This window comes from Danio rerio, chromosome 13 (assembly GCF_049306965.1).
Source record: "Danio rerio strain Tuebingen ecotype United States chromosome 13, GRCz12tu, whole genome shotgun sequence".
NCBI classification, from domain to species: domain Eukaryota; kingdom Metazoa; phylum Chordata; class Actinopteri; order Cypriniformes; family Danionidae; genus Danio; species Danio rerio.
In genome coordinates, this window is record NC_133188.1 from 2,008,276 (window position 1) to 2,025,622 (window position 17,347).

Consider the following 17,347-nt stretch of genomic DNA (forward strand, 5'->3'; position numbering starts at 1 on the left):
TCTACCACAGCACGATACATCATTAGAGAAGTGAACTAAGTAGTCACTACTGCTTATTTTTTCGCATTCAAACATTTTCCAGCACATTTCCATTCCCTGTTCCTCACTGGTGGAATGATCTTTTTCATTTCCATGCAGACTCTTTATTAGGGAACGAGCATCTACGGTGCGTAGGCCCTATTGGAATTGCTCCGTTTCTTATTCTTCTTCTTCTCTGGAATGAATCGCGATTTTTACAGGCTAAACATGCCCGAAACTTTGCACACGCCCTAAAAGTGGTGAAAATGTATGTTTGATATGGGTTTCGGAAGTGGGTGTGGCAAAATGACTCAACAGCGCCTCCTATGCATTTTTGACGGACTGACACCGAGCTACGAAACACGCACGCATACGAAAATTGGCACACACCTTAAACACGCCAAAACCTACAAAAAAGTCTCTTGGAGCGGAATCTCGAACCCAACAGGAAGTCGGATATTTTTAACTTCCTGCAGCAAAAAAGTGGCGTTTTTGCCATTTCCAGGAGTTGTATTTTAACGAACTCCTCCTTGGGATTTTTTCGGATCAACACTAAAATTGCGTTTTGTCATCTAAAGGCCTTGACAATGTTGATTTGCGAAGATCTAGAGTTTTTCGTTGAAGGGCGTGTCCGTGGCGGCTTCGCAATCTTCGACAAATCGCCACAAAACAGGAAGTTATTATAACTCAGCCAAACAATGTCCGATCTGCCTGAAAATTCACATGGATGATAATATTCCTCTACTGAAGGCATCTACATGCCAATCTTGAGTCACAGTTATAGTGCCACCTGCTGACAGGGGGAAGTTTGGCATAAATCTGTGATTTTCTCAGGTTATTTATATATATATCGGCTTAAATTATGCTGTTCGCTGTTCTCTGTCATCCTGAGGCCACCAGGCGGCGGCCCTATCATCGCTGCTTGCAGCTTTAATTCACTATTATCATTCAAATGAAAAATTATTATTAGGATCACTCCACCTTCAATACTCTAGCACTTAATTCTATGAGCACGCAAATCAGGAAAACAGGTTTTTAATAGCAGGAGTGTCTTTAATCTCAGTGCATGGTATGTACTGTATATGCTTGGGTTGAAGCTGTCAATCTTCATTATTTCTTTTAACAGAAGAGCATTGCTAATGTTGGCGTAAAGAAAACTCTGGCATAAATTAGATCAGTTCGATTAAAATGTGCATATATGAGCTACACAAAACTGAGAAAAATATGAACAAAACATTTGAGAATATGCAAATATTTTAAAACCAATGGTTGGATTTTAGACTGACTAAGCAGCAAAAAAAAAAAAAAAAAAAAAGTGGAGTCTTACCATCTATATTTTATACATTAAAGCAGTGTTTCTCAACTGCTGGGTCACCTTTGGGTCGCGGGAACATTTTCAGTGGGTCGCGTAGTGTGTGTTTAAAAAAAAAAACAACAAAAGTTACATTTTTTACTTTTTACTTATTTTGCTTATACCGGACTTTTATTTTGAAATGCTTGCGCAACAACCCTACCGTTTGACATGTGAAATTTCATTTATTGTTGTAACAAATATGTCAAGCGCAAGTATGACCCCGAATATGTAAAGTATGGATATATATATTGACGACAAAAAAGACTTAAAGCCTCGGTGTCATATGTAGTGACGTGCTCTCATAAGAGAGCATGAAACCTTCTAAACTAAAACAACATTTAGAAACCAGAAAACATATTTTATTAGCAGTTTATTATTAACTGTATTTGTCGTTTTTACTTTGTAATATGTCTATAATTTGATCCATTTTGTTAAATGACAGCAATAAAATAATGTTTATATGTAAGTCTTGGTGAATTTCTTATGATGTATCTGTCACTACCTGTTTATGTTAAAAATAAATACAATCTAAGCATAATCGCTAAAATTGTTGTATAGTTTCTAAAAATTTGGGTCGCGGCTTGATGACCATGTAAAAATGTGGGTCCCATGGTCAAACCAGTTGAGAACCCCTGCATTAAAGGGTCATGAACCCCCTCTCTTTCAGTTTAAATCTACGTCAGAATTTTTTATTTAAATTGTTCCATGATGGGTGTGGAGCGCTGCGAGCAGAGGGAGGAGTGGGCGTGGCCAGCAGAAAATAGGGGGAAAAATAGGGGCGAACAACTCACCAGCTAAAGACAAAAAAAAAAAAAATCAGACACAAACCAGGAGATGCATGATTTTATAGTTTACAAAGTTAAAATCCAAACAAATAAACAGTAAATAATTTATTTCCCTGTAACATATACAAAAGGCTATTCGTAATTTCATATCATTTATACGCAATTTACTACAATTTATATAGCAATCTATCATTATATACAGTAGCTGCGCAAGCTTACTGGCGCTCTAGGTAAACGATAGTTGTCAGTGTTCGTGCCTCCCTTTCGCGGTCAAAAGTGAAGACCCGGTGGGGGTTGGGTTGTTTGTGGAGGTGTCGCGGACGAAAATCTAGGGGCCCTATCATACACCCGGCGCAAGGCGCGACGCAATTGTTTGCTAGTTTCAGATTGGCGCATGAGTCGTTTTGATGCATTGCAGCACGCTGTTTAAATGGCAAATGCATTTGCGCTTATATGTGCGCCCATAGGCGTTCTGGTCTAAAAAAGGAGACGTGTTGAGGTGCATTGCTGGCGCGTTGCTATTTTGAGGAACTAAAATAGTCTGTTCAATAGACCAGCTTAGAGGTGGTCTAAAGTCCAGCGCAGAGCGCGTTAGTTGTGCGCCTCGCTTACACGCTTAATACACACAGGATGTACAGCAATACGCACATGAAAAAGAATTAAATTAAAAGAATTCACAAATGAAAAGAATTAAAGGATTAAAATAGTACAAAATTATTATTTTTTAGCCTACATAAATATAAAAACCACTGCCTCCATGCCTTCTTCACCTCGGGGGGCTTTTCCAGTTTATTCATAACAATTTGCTTTTGTATAATGTTATTATTATTAGCTGCATTATTTATTATATGCATATTTATATTTGTTTTATTAAAAACACCTGTCAGGTTTTAGACCATTTGCGGCACAGCATGTGTTTCAGGATATAACTCAGTTTTTTGTTTATTTATTCGTTTGCTGGAAATTAGAACTGAATTTAAACATAAACAAAGCTTCATAAACAAAATTAATTATGTATAGGTTAAGGGACGTCTGTGAGCGTTTCCCTATCCACGAGAGCGAAAGTGAAAGTAAAGAATGAGGAGGCTCATCTCTCATTTTCGCGCTGCAGATGCTCTGTTTAACTGTTTTCTCTCTAGTAAAGTGTCCAGTTTTTCCACTTACAAAGTTCGCTATGTAAATGGCAAACGTGCTATGGCGCAAAGCAACTGACTCTTAAAGGGAATGGAGGATAAGACTCTGATTGGATTATTCTCAAAACACACCTACAGTAAAACTCATTAAAAGAATAAGCTCAACCCTGTTAGTCCATAAGCACACTGAAAAAAATATTCAAAGATGATTCCTTAGATTTACTCAATTTTTTTTTACGTTAAGTGGTTGTAAACTATTTATTTGGGCTGGATTGAAACAAACAAATTACGTTGAACATTATTAAACTTAATTTGTTTGTTTTTGCCAGATGATTAATAATAATAATAATAATAATAATAATAATAGTAATAATAATAATAGTATTAATAATAATAATAATTATTATTATTATTAATATTATTATTGTTATTATTATTATTATTATACAGTAACAATTTGTAAAATGAGAGCAATAATCTGTATAATTGCAGTCTTAATTAGTAAAATAGCAGTAATTATCAGTGTTTTTTTTTTCATTTTTTCACAGTTTAAATATAAATTATCAACAGTAATAAACTGTAATTTCATGACTTTTGTCCGTAAAGTATGTTCTTTATTTTTCCCGTTTTTATCTTGTAATTCTGTGACATCCTGCTGCCAGTCTTTTGACCATTTTTTTGCATGTTTTTTTTTTTTTTACAGTGTGGACTGAACTAAACTGATCTCTGAAAACAGGACTGAAGCAGTTTCATTCATTCATTCATTCATTCATTCATTCATTCATTCATTCATTCATTCATTTTCCTTTGGCTTAGTCTGAACTATGCAACTAGAACCGCCAACTATGCCAGCATATGTTATATGCAGCAGATGCCTATTCAGCCGCAACTAAGTACTGGGAAACACTTCTACACATGCACACACACTCATAAACTAAGGCCAATTTAGTTTATCAGTTCCCCTACAGCGCAAGTGTTTGGACTGTGGGAGAAACCGGAGCACCCAGAGGAAACCCACAGCAACATGGGGAGAACATGCAAACTCCACACAGAACCAGGCTTGAATCAGCGACCTTTTTGCTGTGAACCACTAAGCCACCTTGCCACCTTGAAGCAGTTTCAGTTTACTAGAACTTCCATGCTAAGCTGCTTTGACGCGATCTCCACTGTAAAAGCGCTAGAGAAATCAAGATGATGTGGAAATTGAACATCAACATTACCTGCCTGGCGTCCTGTATCTGCTTCCGGATCACTTCTTTGATAGTCGGGCTGTTCTGCCTCGGCGGATGAAATAGCAGGTCAATGCTGGTCTCCAGTTTTCTGAGCGGGACATCCGGCCAGCCTAAATCCAAGTTTGGTGGGTCGGTGTCAGAATGAGTGGGCCAATATGTCCCAGTAGATGTGTTATCGTCCCGCGGACAGTCCACCTCTTCAGAGTGGTTCCCGGTTGGCGGCTGTACGGCGTTTTCTGATATATGCTGGATCTCCTCCCGAGAGAGAAAATCACCTATGCCTTCGTCTTTGATGAAACTCTGATAAGACGCTTCTCCATCTTTGACCAGGCAGTCTATGGCTAACCGATACGCTTCCTTGTAATGCGGCTGGATGTAATCTTCAGGCTTGAACTCTCCCTTTGAGGAGGAGAGTAGAGAAAAGTCGGATTCCATCACCGTGACCATCTGGAGTCCTTAAAAACACCACACAGCCTTAGGAAAGACCTAGAAAACAACACAAACACACATCATTATTAACCCTTGTGTGCTGTTGGGGATGTTTTCATCCACTCTGGGGTGATTTTGAGTTTTAATTTCGCCTCAGCTTTCTCTGTGTTTCAGCACATGAAATGATTTTGGTGGCAAATCTTATTTAGACATACAGTTGAAGTCAGAATTATTAGCCCCCCTGAATTATTAGCTTCCCTGTTTATTTTTTCCCCAATTTCTGTTTGACAGGGAGATTTATTTTCAACACTTTTCTAAACATGATAGTCTTAATAACTCATTTCTAATAACTGATTTATTTTATCTTTGTCATGATGACAGTAAATAATATTTGACTAGATATTCTTCAAGACACTTCTATACAGCTTAAAGTGACATTTAAAGGCTTAATTAGGTTAATTAGGCAGGTTAGGGTAATTAGGCAAGTTATTGTATGATGATGGTTTGTTCTGTAGACTATCAGATATAAAATTTACTTAAAGGGGGTAATAATTTTGTCCAAAAAAAAGGTGTTTGAAGAATTAAAAACTGCTTTTATTCTTGCAGAAATTAAACAAATAAGACTTTTTCCAGAAGAAAAAATATTATCAGACATACTGTGAAAATTTCCTTGCCCTGTTAAACATAATTTGGGAAATATTTAAAAAAGTAAGTAAAATTCAAAAGGGGGCGAATAATTCTGACTTCAACTGTATATTTTGGGAAAATACTATGAAATGTTAAAAAAAAAAAATCAACAATACCTGTCAACCTTTGTGTTTTTCCCGGGATTCTCCTGTATTTTACAGTTCTATCCCACTATCATCCACTTTCTCTGAAGGGTGGCAATAAACATTAAAGAGACCATCCTTCCTTTGTGCTACCCATACCACCAAACCACCAGGGGGCGCCTCTTGCTCTAAAAAAGTCTGCTCTGTGCTTTAATTTTATTAAGGCATGAAAACACTTTGAAATAACTACAATAACGGCGAGATTGCCTTCCTTTTCATCACAGGTGTCGTCATTCCTTCTATGCAATCCTTAAGACAGTCATATAGCAGTGCGTGACTGTCAGCTGACGAGCTCCATAGTGATAAACAGACGTTGTTTCCCAATTGGATTTTGTGCACACAATTTCAAGCGGAGCGAAAGTCTGGCTTTTGGGTGCATCTTCGAATGGTTTAAACAGACATATACACATAATTAATAATAATAACATTTAAAGATGTGGATCTTGGTGTTTTTTTTTCTCAAACACAACTAATTTTGTCCTAAATAAGCATGAAAAGTTAGGAAAGCAGTCGAATGATTTAAGTATAACGTTAGATGTGTGCAATTTTAACATGACACCTCTTTTATGTAATGAAATCCAAAGAAAAATCTAAATAAATAAGAGATACCTCCGGTGCTCTTTAATCAGAATGTGTAAGTTGTGCAGTGAAGAATTGATTAATGACATTTGATAACTTGGTTCTATTTCTTTATAAGAGCTATTAATTGTAATAAGCTAAACTGTTTGCTAATGTATTTGCTGCCGATGTAGACTATTTATTTTCTTTTATAAATAATAGTAATACAACATTTTGCTGAACGTTTAACTGTTTATTTACAAATAAACAGCTCCTGAAAAAAATTATTTAGTAATTTCTGCATATATTTATTTGTTTCAATTTTTTTTATTTAATTGTATTTTTATTTTATTTTTTTTTTGGGGGGGGGGGGGGGGGGGTTGACTTTGGGGGTTTTACAATGAGGTCACATGCTGATTGGTCAGTTTGAATGTCTCAGTATTTGGGCTTAGGTCACATGGTCAAGAAAGATAAAAAGTAGTTGGTAAACTTTGCTCTGCCTCTTTTCCTGCTCTGTGCTTTTTTGCTGTGAGGCGATTGTGCTACTCACTGCGCCACTGTGACCCAGAAAATGAATGAATGAATGAATAATAATAATAATGGGCACAGGAAGAAAGTTGCTGGTTCGAGCCCTGGCCTGGTCAGTTGGTGTTTCTGTGTGGAGTTTGCATGTTCTTCCTGTGTTGGCCTTGGTTTCCTTCGGGTGCTCCGGTTTCCCCCCACAAGCCCAAACACATGCGCTATAGGGGAATTGGATAAACTAAATTAACTGTAGTGTATGAGTGTATGGGTGTTTCCCAGTACTAGGTTACACTTGGAAGGGCATCCCTTGTGTAACACATTTTCTGGATAAGTTTGCGATTCATTCTGCTGTGACGACTCCTAATAAATAAAGAGACTTAGCCAAACGACAATGAAATTAAATAATAATATGAATTAGGAAATATGTCAACAGGAATCATAAAACGAGGCTTGTAAAGTCATTAAGTATTATTATTACTACTTTAGAACTGTTATCAATAACAACTCTATGACACATTGTAATGTGGTATCTCAACAGTGATATGATCCTGCATAATGTGACCCTGAACACAAAGCCAGTTTAAAGTGTTTTCTGAGATTTATACATCATCTGAGATCTGAACAAATGAGCTTTCCAGTCATGTATGGTTTGCTAGGGCAGGATCATTCGGCTGAGATGCAACGCTTTGAAATCTGAGGGTTAAAAAAAGCTACATATTGAGAAAATCACCTTTTAACGTTGTTTAAAGTTTGAGTTTAGGTTGAGCAATGTATATTACTAATCTCACAGAGCTTAACTCGCTATAAACATACATTATTTTTTAAAGCGATTGGTCAGCTTTTCTGTTCACAATCTGCATTTTCTAGTCTGAGAGAGTGATCTCTCCAGATGCAGCATGTCCTGCTGATGGTGAAACCGTCAGTGACTCAATGTTCCTGCGATGGGGAAGCTGCTGTAATTACTCCTATCTTTGACTGAAGATGTGGGAAAATGTTCATGTTATTGCGTCACGATAGTTAGTTACTGAGTCAGGCTTTCAGAAACAAGAACAATCGTTTAAACTCAAAAACGTCTTGAAATTAGACTGCTGCGCTCTCTGAAATAGTGTATGCACTGATGTCACATCCCCCGTGAACATACACCTACACACACCCTTGAGGTTGGCAAAGTATTTCACAATTTAAAATGTTGCAGGTTGTAATATCAGCATGACATTATACAGCAACTGACAATTATCAGCTTAAATTAACATGTAGTTTGACTTGACAGTTGAATGACCCATAATGAAACACTAAAAGTGCTGGGTTGTTGTGAAGTAAATGTTTATTTATATATCGCATGTGTTAAAAACTTGGCACTTTACTTGAAGTTGGCGTTCATAAGATTGTCATGAAATGTCAAATTGATTATGACAACTGTTACTTAAGTATCATTTGCTCAGTTATGTCATTTTACATCCACATATGACATTGTTTGTCTGCGACACCCCCGACCTAATTAACCAGCTAACAACCAACCAACCATTCAATCAATCAACCAACCAACCAATTGACCATTCAACCAACCGATCAATCAACCAACCAATCAACCGATCAATCAACCAACCAACCAACCGATCAATCAACCAACCAATCAACCGATCAATCAACCAACCAACCAACCGATCAATCAACCAACCAATCAACCGATCAATCAACCAACCAACCAATCAACCAACCGATCAATCAACCAACCAATTGACCTTTCAACCCACCAATTAACCAACCTACCAATCAACCGATCAATCAACCCACCAATCAACCCACCAATCAACCAACTGATCAACCATTCAACCAACCAATCAACCAACCAACCAACCAACCAATTGACCATTCAACTCACCAATCAACCAACCTATCAATCAACCAACCAACCATCCAACCAACCAATTGACCATTCAACCCACCAACCAACCAACCAACCAATTGAACATTAAACCCACCAATTAACCAACCTATCAACCAACCAATCAATCAACCAACCGATCAACCCACCAATCAACCAACTGATCAACCAATCAACCAACCAACCAACCAACCAACCAACCAACCAATAGACCATTCAACTCACCAATCAACCAACCTATCAATCAACCAATCAACCAACCGATCAATCAACCAACCAATTGACCATTCAACCCACCAACCAACCAACCAATTGACCATTAATCCCACCAATTAACCAACCGATCAACCAACCAATCAATCAACCAATCAACCAATCAACCAACCAACCAATTGACCTACCAACCAATTGACCATTCAACTCACCAATCAACCAACCTATCAATTAACCAACCAACCAACCAACCAACCAAAAAATTGACCATTCAACCCATTAATCAATCAATCAACCAATAAACCAACCAATTGGCCAACCAACCATTCAACCAATAACCCAACAAACTATTCAGTCACTAAATAAATGAATGAATCAATCAATCAATCAATCATTCAACCAACCATGTATTCAATTAATCAATCATCCAACCAGCAATTTAATCAACAAATCATTAAAAAATAAAAAGTAAGAAAGAAACTATCCCTATCCTGAGCTATCCCTGTAACAGTGTATCTCTGCTGAGAAAGTCTGTAAAACCTGAAAATAAAATTATACAAATAACGACATTTGACTAATTACCCTGGAGCTGAAAGAACGTTATTTGATGACGAAGCTGACTGATTAATACTGCCAAACCCTTGTCTACTGACTATCCTGAGCTGTCAAGTATTTGAGTAAATGTATTACTGTAAGTATGTGGACTGCAAGACATCTACTGCGCAGTATATGTTAATTTACTTTATGACTAAGCTTTTTTAATAGTCACTGTCTGAAGCTTGTGACTCACAGATATTCTTAAGCAGCAATACTCAGGTAGGCTGTGGCATTGACATGATACTCAGTTGGTACTAATGAGCCCAAAGTGTGCCAAGAAAACATCCCCCACACCATTACACCACCACCACCAGCCTGAACCGCTGATACAAGGCAGGATGGATCCATGCTTTCATGTTGTTGACACCAAATTCTGAGCCAAGCATCTGAATGTGTCCGCATAAATGGAGACTCATCAGAGCAGGCAACATTTCTTTAATCTTCTACTGTCCAGATTTGGTGAGTCTGTGTGAATTGTAGCCTCAGTTTCCTGTTCTTAGCTGACAGGAGCGGCACCCGGTGTGCTCTTCTGCTGCTGTAGCCCATCCGCCTCAAGGTTGGCCGTGTTGTGTGTTCAGAGATGCTCTTCTGCAGAGCTCGGTTGTAACGAGTGCTTATTTGAGTTACTGTTGCCTTTCTATCAGCTGGAACCAGTCTGGCCATTCTCCTCTGGCATCAACAAGGCATTTGTGCACACAGAACTGCCGTTCACTGGATATTTTCTCTTTTTCAGATCATTCTCTGTAAACCCTAGAAATAGTTGTGGAAAAAAATCCCAGTAGATCAGCAGTTTCTGAAATACTCAGAGCAGCCCGCCTGGCACTAACAACCATGCCACATTCAAAGTCACTTAAATCCCCTTTCTTCTGATGCTCAGTTTGAACTGCAGCAGATCATCTTGACCATGTCTACATGCCAAAATGCATCGAGTTGCTGCCATGTGATTAGAAATTTGCGTTAACAAGCACTTGGACAGGTGTACCTAATAAAGTGGCCGGTGAGTATAGGTTGTTTGTAATACAAATCACACTGTAAAAAATATCTGTATCTGAACAGTTTCTATATTTTTGTGATTCATTAGTGTTCATTTACGGTTGTGAAATGCATTATGGGATGTTGATCTCTGCTCTGTCGACTTTTAATGTTGAAAATTCAACTCTACAGTTTAACAAAGTGACTTTTATTGACATTTTACATTGAAATAAGTCCAAGTGTGCATCATACAGAAAACTATAAAGGTAATTAAAATGTTATTTTCAAAAACCCCTTTCAGTGTTCATCATATTTCAGATTCATCCCATCAGGCATAATTAATTTGCTGAACTTGACTAGACTTGATCAGCAGACGCATAAAATCTCCCAAAATGTTCAACACGGCGTCCTCCTGAGCTCCACCTGCTCCAACATGGAGACTGAATCACAAGCTTTACTCAACCAAAACTAAACATTCATTCATTCATTCAGACATTCTTTCATTAATTTTCTTGACGGCTTAGTCCCTTTATTAATCCGGGGTTGCCACAGCGGAATGAACCGCCAACTTATCCAGCAAGTTTTTACGCAGCGGATGCCCTTCCAGCAGCAACCCATCTCTGGGAAGCAAAATTAAACACCACCTGTTAAATAGCTAATATTATACGGTGGGCTGCACCGTGGCTCAGTGGTTAGCACTGTGGCCTCACAGCAAGAAGGTCGCTGGTTTGAGTCCCAGCTGGGTCAGTTGGCATTTCTGTGTGTTCTGAGTTCTCCCTGTGTTGGCGTGGGTTTCCTCTGGGTGCTCCGGTTTCCCCCACAGTCCGAACGCATGCTCTGAGAATTGGTTAACTAAATTGGCCGTAGTGTATGAGTGTGAATAAGTGTGTATGGGTGTTTCCCAGTACTGGGTTGCGGCCGGAAGTGTCAAACACATGCTGGATAAGTTGGCGGTTCATTCCGCAGTGGCGACCCCTGATAGATAAAGGGACTAAGTCAAAGGAAAATTATTAAATAAACTTGCTTGTCAATTAAATCCCTTTTCATTATTTAACATGGTGGCGCAGTGGGTAGCACAATCGCCTCACATCAAGAAGGTCACAGGTTCGAGTCCCGGCTAGGTCAGTTGGCATTTCTGTGTGGAGTTTGCATGTTCTCACCATGTTGCCGTGGGTTTCCTTCAGGTGCTCCGATTTCCCCCCACAAGTCCAAACACATGTGGTACAGGAGAATTGGGTAAGCTAAATTGTCTCTAGTGTATGAGTGTGAATGAGTGTGTATGGATGTTTCCCTTGATGGGTTGCAGCTGCAAGGTCATCTGCTGCGAAAAACATATGCTGGATAAGTTGGCGGTTCATTCCACTGTGATTAATAAAGGAAATAAGCTGAAAAGGAAATGAATGAATGAAAATAATAATTTATTTTCTTCATGCTGATTTACATTAATTTGTGACTATAGGTCTATATAATCACCTTGCAATTTTAAAATTATTGCTTTTTTTCTTTTAAGTTGGCTATTCAGTTTATAAGATCAGTATTGTAAAGTTTATACAATGTAAAATAAAATCAGTTGTTCACTGTATAAAAATATAACACTTTTATATTAAATATTAATATTTATCGGCTGATATATCCGTTATGGGTTATCAATATCGGCAAAAAAAATCCATTTTAGTGCATCCCTAATTTTTTAAGGGTTTAAATGTCTTGCTGACAAATGGGTAAAATAACTGGTTGGAATTATAGTATCAAAGTACATACAGTACATAAAAATACTATTATTTATTAGTTTTTGGGCTCAGAGAGAGTCGTTTAATATGTCATCACTCTTGTTCTCAATGCTTGACAAATTCATTTGTTTTTCTTTGGCTAAGTCTGTTGTTTATCAGGAGTCGCCACAGCGGAATGAACCACCAACTATTCCAGCAAATGTTTTACGCAGCGGATGCCCTTCTAGCTGCAACACAGTACTGGGAAACACCCACACACTCTCACATTCACACATATACACCACGGCCAATTTTGTTTGGACTGTGGGGGAAACCGAAGCACATGCAGAAACGCCAACTGGGACTCAAACCAGTGGCAGTACTAACCACTGAACCACCGTGACGCCTGCTTGAAAAATAAAACCTTCTTTTGTCTTTCACCCGTAACTGTGGGTATTTGCATTTTAATATATATTACTTTGAAAACTCATTTCATTAGCAAATGTCTCATTTCCATACACTTAATGCTAAAAGCTGACTTTGAGAGATAACAGCAAACTCTTTTCTAAGATTTGTTCAACTTACAGACAATAATACAGAAACATTACAAATAAAAGGCTTCTCTTAGGTTTTTTTTTTACTTGTTTTTTTTTTTCAAAATTCTCAGTCTACAAATTTGTAAATCAATAAGCATTTTCTAGACAAGTAAAATAAAAAAAAATGTCTGTTTTTAAGCAAATCTTTCCTTAAATTAAGCAAATCAATCTGCCATAATGGTATAGGCAAAATAAACTTGTTTTTAGATTATTTTACTTGCCACACTGGGAGATTATTTTGCTGCTTTTTAATGAGAAAGTCACTTTTTTTCTGAAAACAGGACAAAAATGGACTTCTCTTAATAATTGTTTAATTTTTTTAAATATTTTCTCTACAGTGTAAAAAAAATCCTGGTTGCCTTAAATTTTTAAGCTAAATCAAATTAACCTCATGAGTCCACTGAACTTACATGATGTTAAACTGACTTAAAACAGCTTGTAATATTAGGTAAGAACACGAATAACTTCGTTTAATAAGTTAAAATGATCTAAAAACATATGCTGTCAGGACTAACTGATCATATAATTTCTTAGAAATAAAAAAGAAAAGCTCTGAGAAACTTATTGTTTCCAAGAAAGTTCCAAGAAAAGATTACTTATTTCAGTTCACTTCTCAAAACTAGTTTGTCACAGTATTGTCATGCACTGACATGACACTTAAACATTTCTTTCAGTATGCAAAACCAACACAAGACATTCAGTAAACTAACCTGTAAGCTGCACTTTCCAACTTTCGTTCTCTACATCCAAACAACCCAGTATCTGCTCCAGTAAGACATTCACTTGCAAAAAAAAGTGACTTACTTAGAGGGATCTCATCATTCAGCGTCTCTTAGCATTCTTATCCCGTGTTGCAGTGAAACATTGAGGTATTTCACAAGCCAAAAGGGAGTTTGCTAGTCTCTGATAAACCCTGAATGTGTCTGAACAGGAGAAGTGCTGAGAACCTGCTGAAGGGTGGAGACTCAAGTTTTCACATGCAAATAATGAGAGCGTCTCACTGGCCAGAGGCAGTAAACCTGTCCGACGCCGCACAGACACACCTCTTCTCTTCTCCTCTATCTATCTGTCGTCCCTTTCACAGAGTTCAGAGTGCACTGAGATAAAGCTGACAGTTTCTGTTTCTCGCCGGAGCCGCCGTCTTCTTACTGACAGAGGCCGTGTTTTGTAAATGTGACTTGAAATGTGTTTCAAGGACTAAATAAAGTCCCTCATGGCATGCAGGAGGGCAGCGTGTTTTAATGTTGAGGACTTTTTTGAGTGAACGAACTCTTTATTTTTGAGGGTGTGTTTTGATCTGTCAAAAAAATCATGTGCTGATAAAAACAGCATATGCAGGTTAGGTAGGTTTTAACGCATGGCTGCTAGTTTATGCTTGTTATACTTGCTGTTTTTTGCAGGGCCAGGAGGTGGTTTAAACTGGATCAGCAAAGAACCAGCTTATATCCAGCTTAACCAAGTTTAATCCAGCCAATGACCATCAAGAACAAGCTAAACCAGGTCATGGCAAGCAGAAACCAGGTTAAACCATTTCATGATCAACAAGAACCAGCCTAAACCAACTCTTTAGCAGCAAGAACTATTTTAAACCAGCTCATGAGGAGCAAGAACCAGCTTAAACTAGCTTAAACCAGTTCATGGCCATTCATAACATTCTTAATCTAACTATCGATGAGCTAGAACCAGCTTAATTAAGCTCATGACCTGAAGAAAAAAACCCAGCTAAAACCAGCTCAAAGCCAGCAAGAACCAGCCTGAACCAACTTTTCAACAGCAAGTACTATCTTAAACCAGCTCAAAATAAGCAAGAACCAGCTTAAACTAGCTTAAACCAGTTCATAGCCATCCATAACCTTCTTAATCTAACTCTTGGCCAGCAAGAACCAGCTTTACCAAGCTCATGACCAGCAAGTGCAAGCTTAAACGAGCTCATGACCACCAAGAACCAGCCTAAACCAACTCTTCAACAGCAAGTATTATCTTAAACCAGCTCCAGATGAGCAAGAACACCCTTAAACTAGCTTAAACCAGTTCATGGGGATCCATAACCCTCTTAATCTAACCCTTGGCCAGCTGGAACCATCTTAACCAAGCTCATGACCAGCAAAAACAGCTTAAACCAGCTCATGGCCAGCAAGAACAAGCTTAAACCAGCTCATGACCAACAAGAACCAGCCTAAACCAACTCTTCAGCCAGTACTATCTTAAACCAGCTCATGATGAGGAAGAATCCAACTTAAACTAGCTTAAACCAGTTCATGGCCATGCATAACCTTCTTAATTTAACTCCTGACCAGCAAGAACCACCTTAAACCAACTCGTGGCCAGCAAAAACAGCTTAAACCAGCTTATGACCATCAAGAACCAGCTTCAACCAACTCTTGACCAGCAAAAACAAGTTCATGAACAATACGAAGCAGCCTAAACCAACTTCAACAGCAGGAACTATATTTTAACCAGCCCTTTATTAGCAAAAACTAGCTTACACTAGTTTAAACTAGTTTATGGCTATAAATAACCAACTTAAACTAGTTCATGGACATCAAAGACCAGCTTAAACTAACTCTTGACCAACAATAACCAGCTTAACCCAGCTCATGACCAGCACAAATAAGCTTAAACCAGCTCATGACAAACAAAAACCAGCTTAAACCAACCTTTGACCAAGAACAAGCTTGAACCAGCTCATGTATGGCTGCATTTGGCCTTTATAACGAACACTATGGTGTGATGTCATTTCTTCCCGCCAGTAGCTGACCACTTATCTTTATGTGTGTGGACGGCATTTCTGCTGTTAGCAGTTTGTCCAGTAGCTCGCCATGTACATCGGCAGACTTGAGACGCAGAGAGGAGTTGACCACAACGACGGGGTTTGAGCCTGGTGAAGAACCGTTCCAGAAAGCGGGTAAGATGAAAACACAAGCCAATGACAAATGACACTCGCAAGAGAAATTTGAGATCTGAACAAGCGTACACAGCGGCCTCTGATGGATCTGCAAAAAAAATAAAAAATGTAGCTCCTGGGACATATTTGGCGCTCTCCAGAAATGTATATAGTGGTATGTTTTCAGGATGAGCCTGGGTTGTTGTTGTTTTTTTATTGCAAATCTGATGAAAGCTTAAGTGCTTTTTTTATTCTCACTTGTAAGTCTCTTTAGATAAAAGCATCTGCTAAATGAGTAAATGTAAATGCAGCTGAGCTGCTGTGCAAAAGCAATGATTTAATCTTGAAGGATCAAGTGTGATGCAGGAGAACGACAGGAATACTAACAGCACAACACAGAGATCCTAAAGCGATACTTTTGATTACACTTTACACCAAGGTTTTCTCACGTATTAATATTAGTTAGCGGATTAGCTTACAGTGTAATTATTTTTAACAGAATGCATTAACCTTGTCATATTACATATTATCAATGCAATGAATCATTTCATGGCATGCATTCCACACACATATACATGCATTTGCTTAAACATACCTGCTGTCAATTACTGCTAAAATTAGCTGCAGTAAATAGATTTGTAATTGCACTGATGAACCAACACCTTAACAGCCCTTAACCCAGCCATGTCAAAAAACTTGCCCCTATATGATGTAGTTTTACAATTAAAGAGTTAAAGAGTTAAACCCAGTGGTATCACTGCAGTTTTACCCCAGCCCTAAACAACACTAAATCTAATCTTAGAGCTAAACCAGTGATTAACTGGTAAGACTTTATTTTGATGGCCCCAATTACACATTGTATTGACTAACAGTTGCATTGCATTTGTATTAGTAGACTGTCTGCTTAATGTCTGCTGATTCTGCTCCTTCAAGAGACATTTAACTGACTATAAGAAACTTAGCAAGTACATGTCAACTTACACTAACCCTAACCTGACAGTCGGCTTATGATCTAATGAGAATTAGTTGGCATGTAGATGCAAGATAACTTAATTTCAACTATAACGGACCATCAAAATAAAGTAATACCCATTAAAGCATATCATTAACCAGTCCTTAAAACTATCCGTACCACTACAGTTAGTTTATCAATTCCTCCATCCATCCATCCATCCATCAATTGTTTTCTTTTCTTTTATTAAATTGTCTTTCTTTTAAAATAGTTTATTTAACTTTGTTTTTCTTAAGCAATTTTGTAAAATGTTATTCCTATAATTTTATCTAACTTATTTATCGATATTACTTTCATTTTATTTTACAAAATTGTGTTCCTTTAATTTTTATAAAATTTTATTAATTTTATTTAATTTTCTTGCATTACATATTTTCAATTCTAAAATGTATCTATTTAATTTAAATTTTTTCATTTTATTAAATGTTAATCATTTTCTTTCCTTGAATTTTATTCTTTTTCTAATAAAATTTTAATCCCTTTTATATTATTTTTTTTAAATTTTATTATTTTTTTTATTTTATGAAATTGTATTTCTTTTAATTTTATTAAAACATTTTATGTTGAATTGAAATGTATTCCATTTATATTATTTTATTTAATTATGCGCATATTATT

The 17,347-nt window shown here is 37.5% G+C and overlaps 2 protein-coding genes across 6 annotated transcripts in view; one reads left to right on the forward strand and one right to left on the reverse strand.

The window, feature by feature from the left end:
- Positions 1 to 13,758, reverse strand: part of fam83b (family with sequence similarity 83 member B) — a 43,555-nt gene extending 29,797 nt beyond the window's left edge. For 2 of the 4 annotated variants that reach the window (XR_012389059.1, XM_005170779.6), the window contains exons 1-2: positions 13,638 to 13,758; positions 4,511 to 5,008 (exon numbers count right to left, since the gene is read on the reverse strand). Coding sequence is in view for 2 of the 4 variants with exons in the window: in XM_005170779.6 (XP_005170836.2) it covers positions 4,511 to 4,969 (459 nt within the window). In the remaining 2 variants the exon portion in view is untranslated. Of the gene's footprint in view, positions 1 to 4,510; positions 5,009 to 13,543 lie in introns of all 4 variants that reach the window. The other 2 variants (XR_012389060.1, XM_068212987.2) reach the window with 1 other exon arrangement.
- Positions 1 to 17,347, forward strand: part of hmgcll1 (3-hydroxymethyl-3-methylglutaryl-CoA lyase like 1) — a 245,051-nt gene that overhangs the window by 173,044 nt on the left and 54,660 nt on the right. The gene's annotated exons all lie outside the window — the stretch shown is intronic.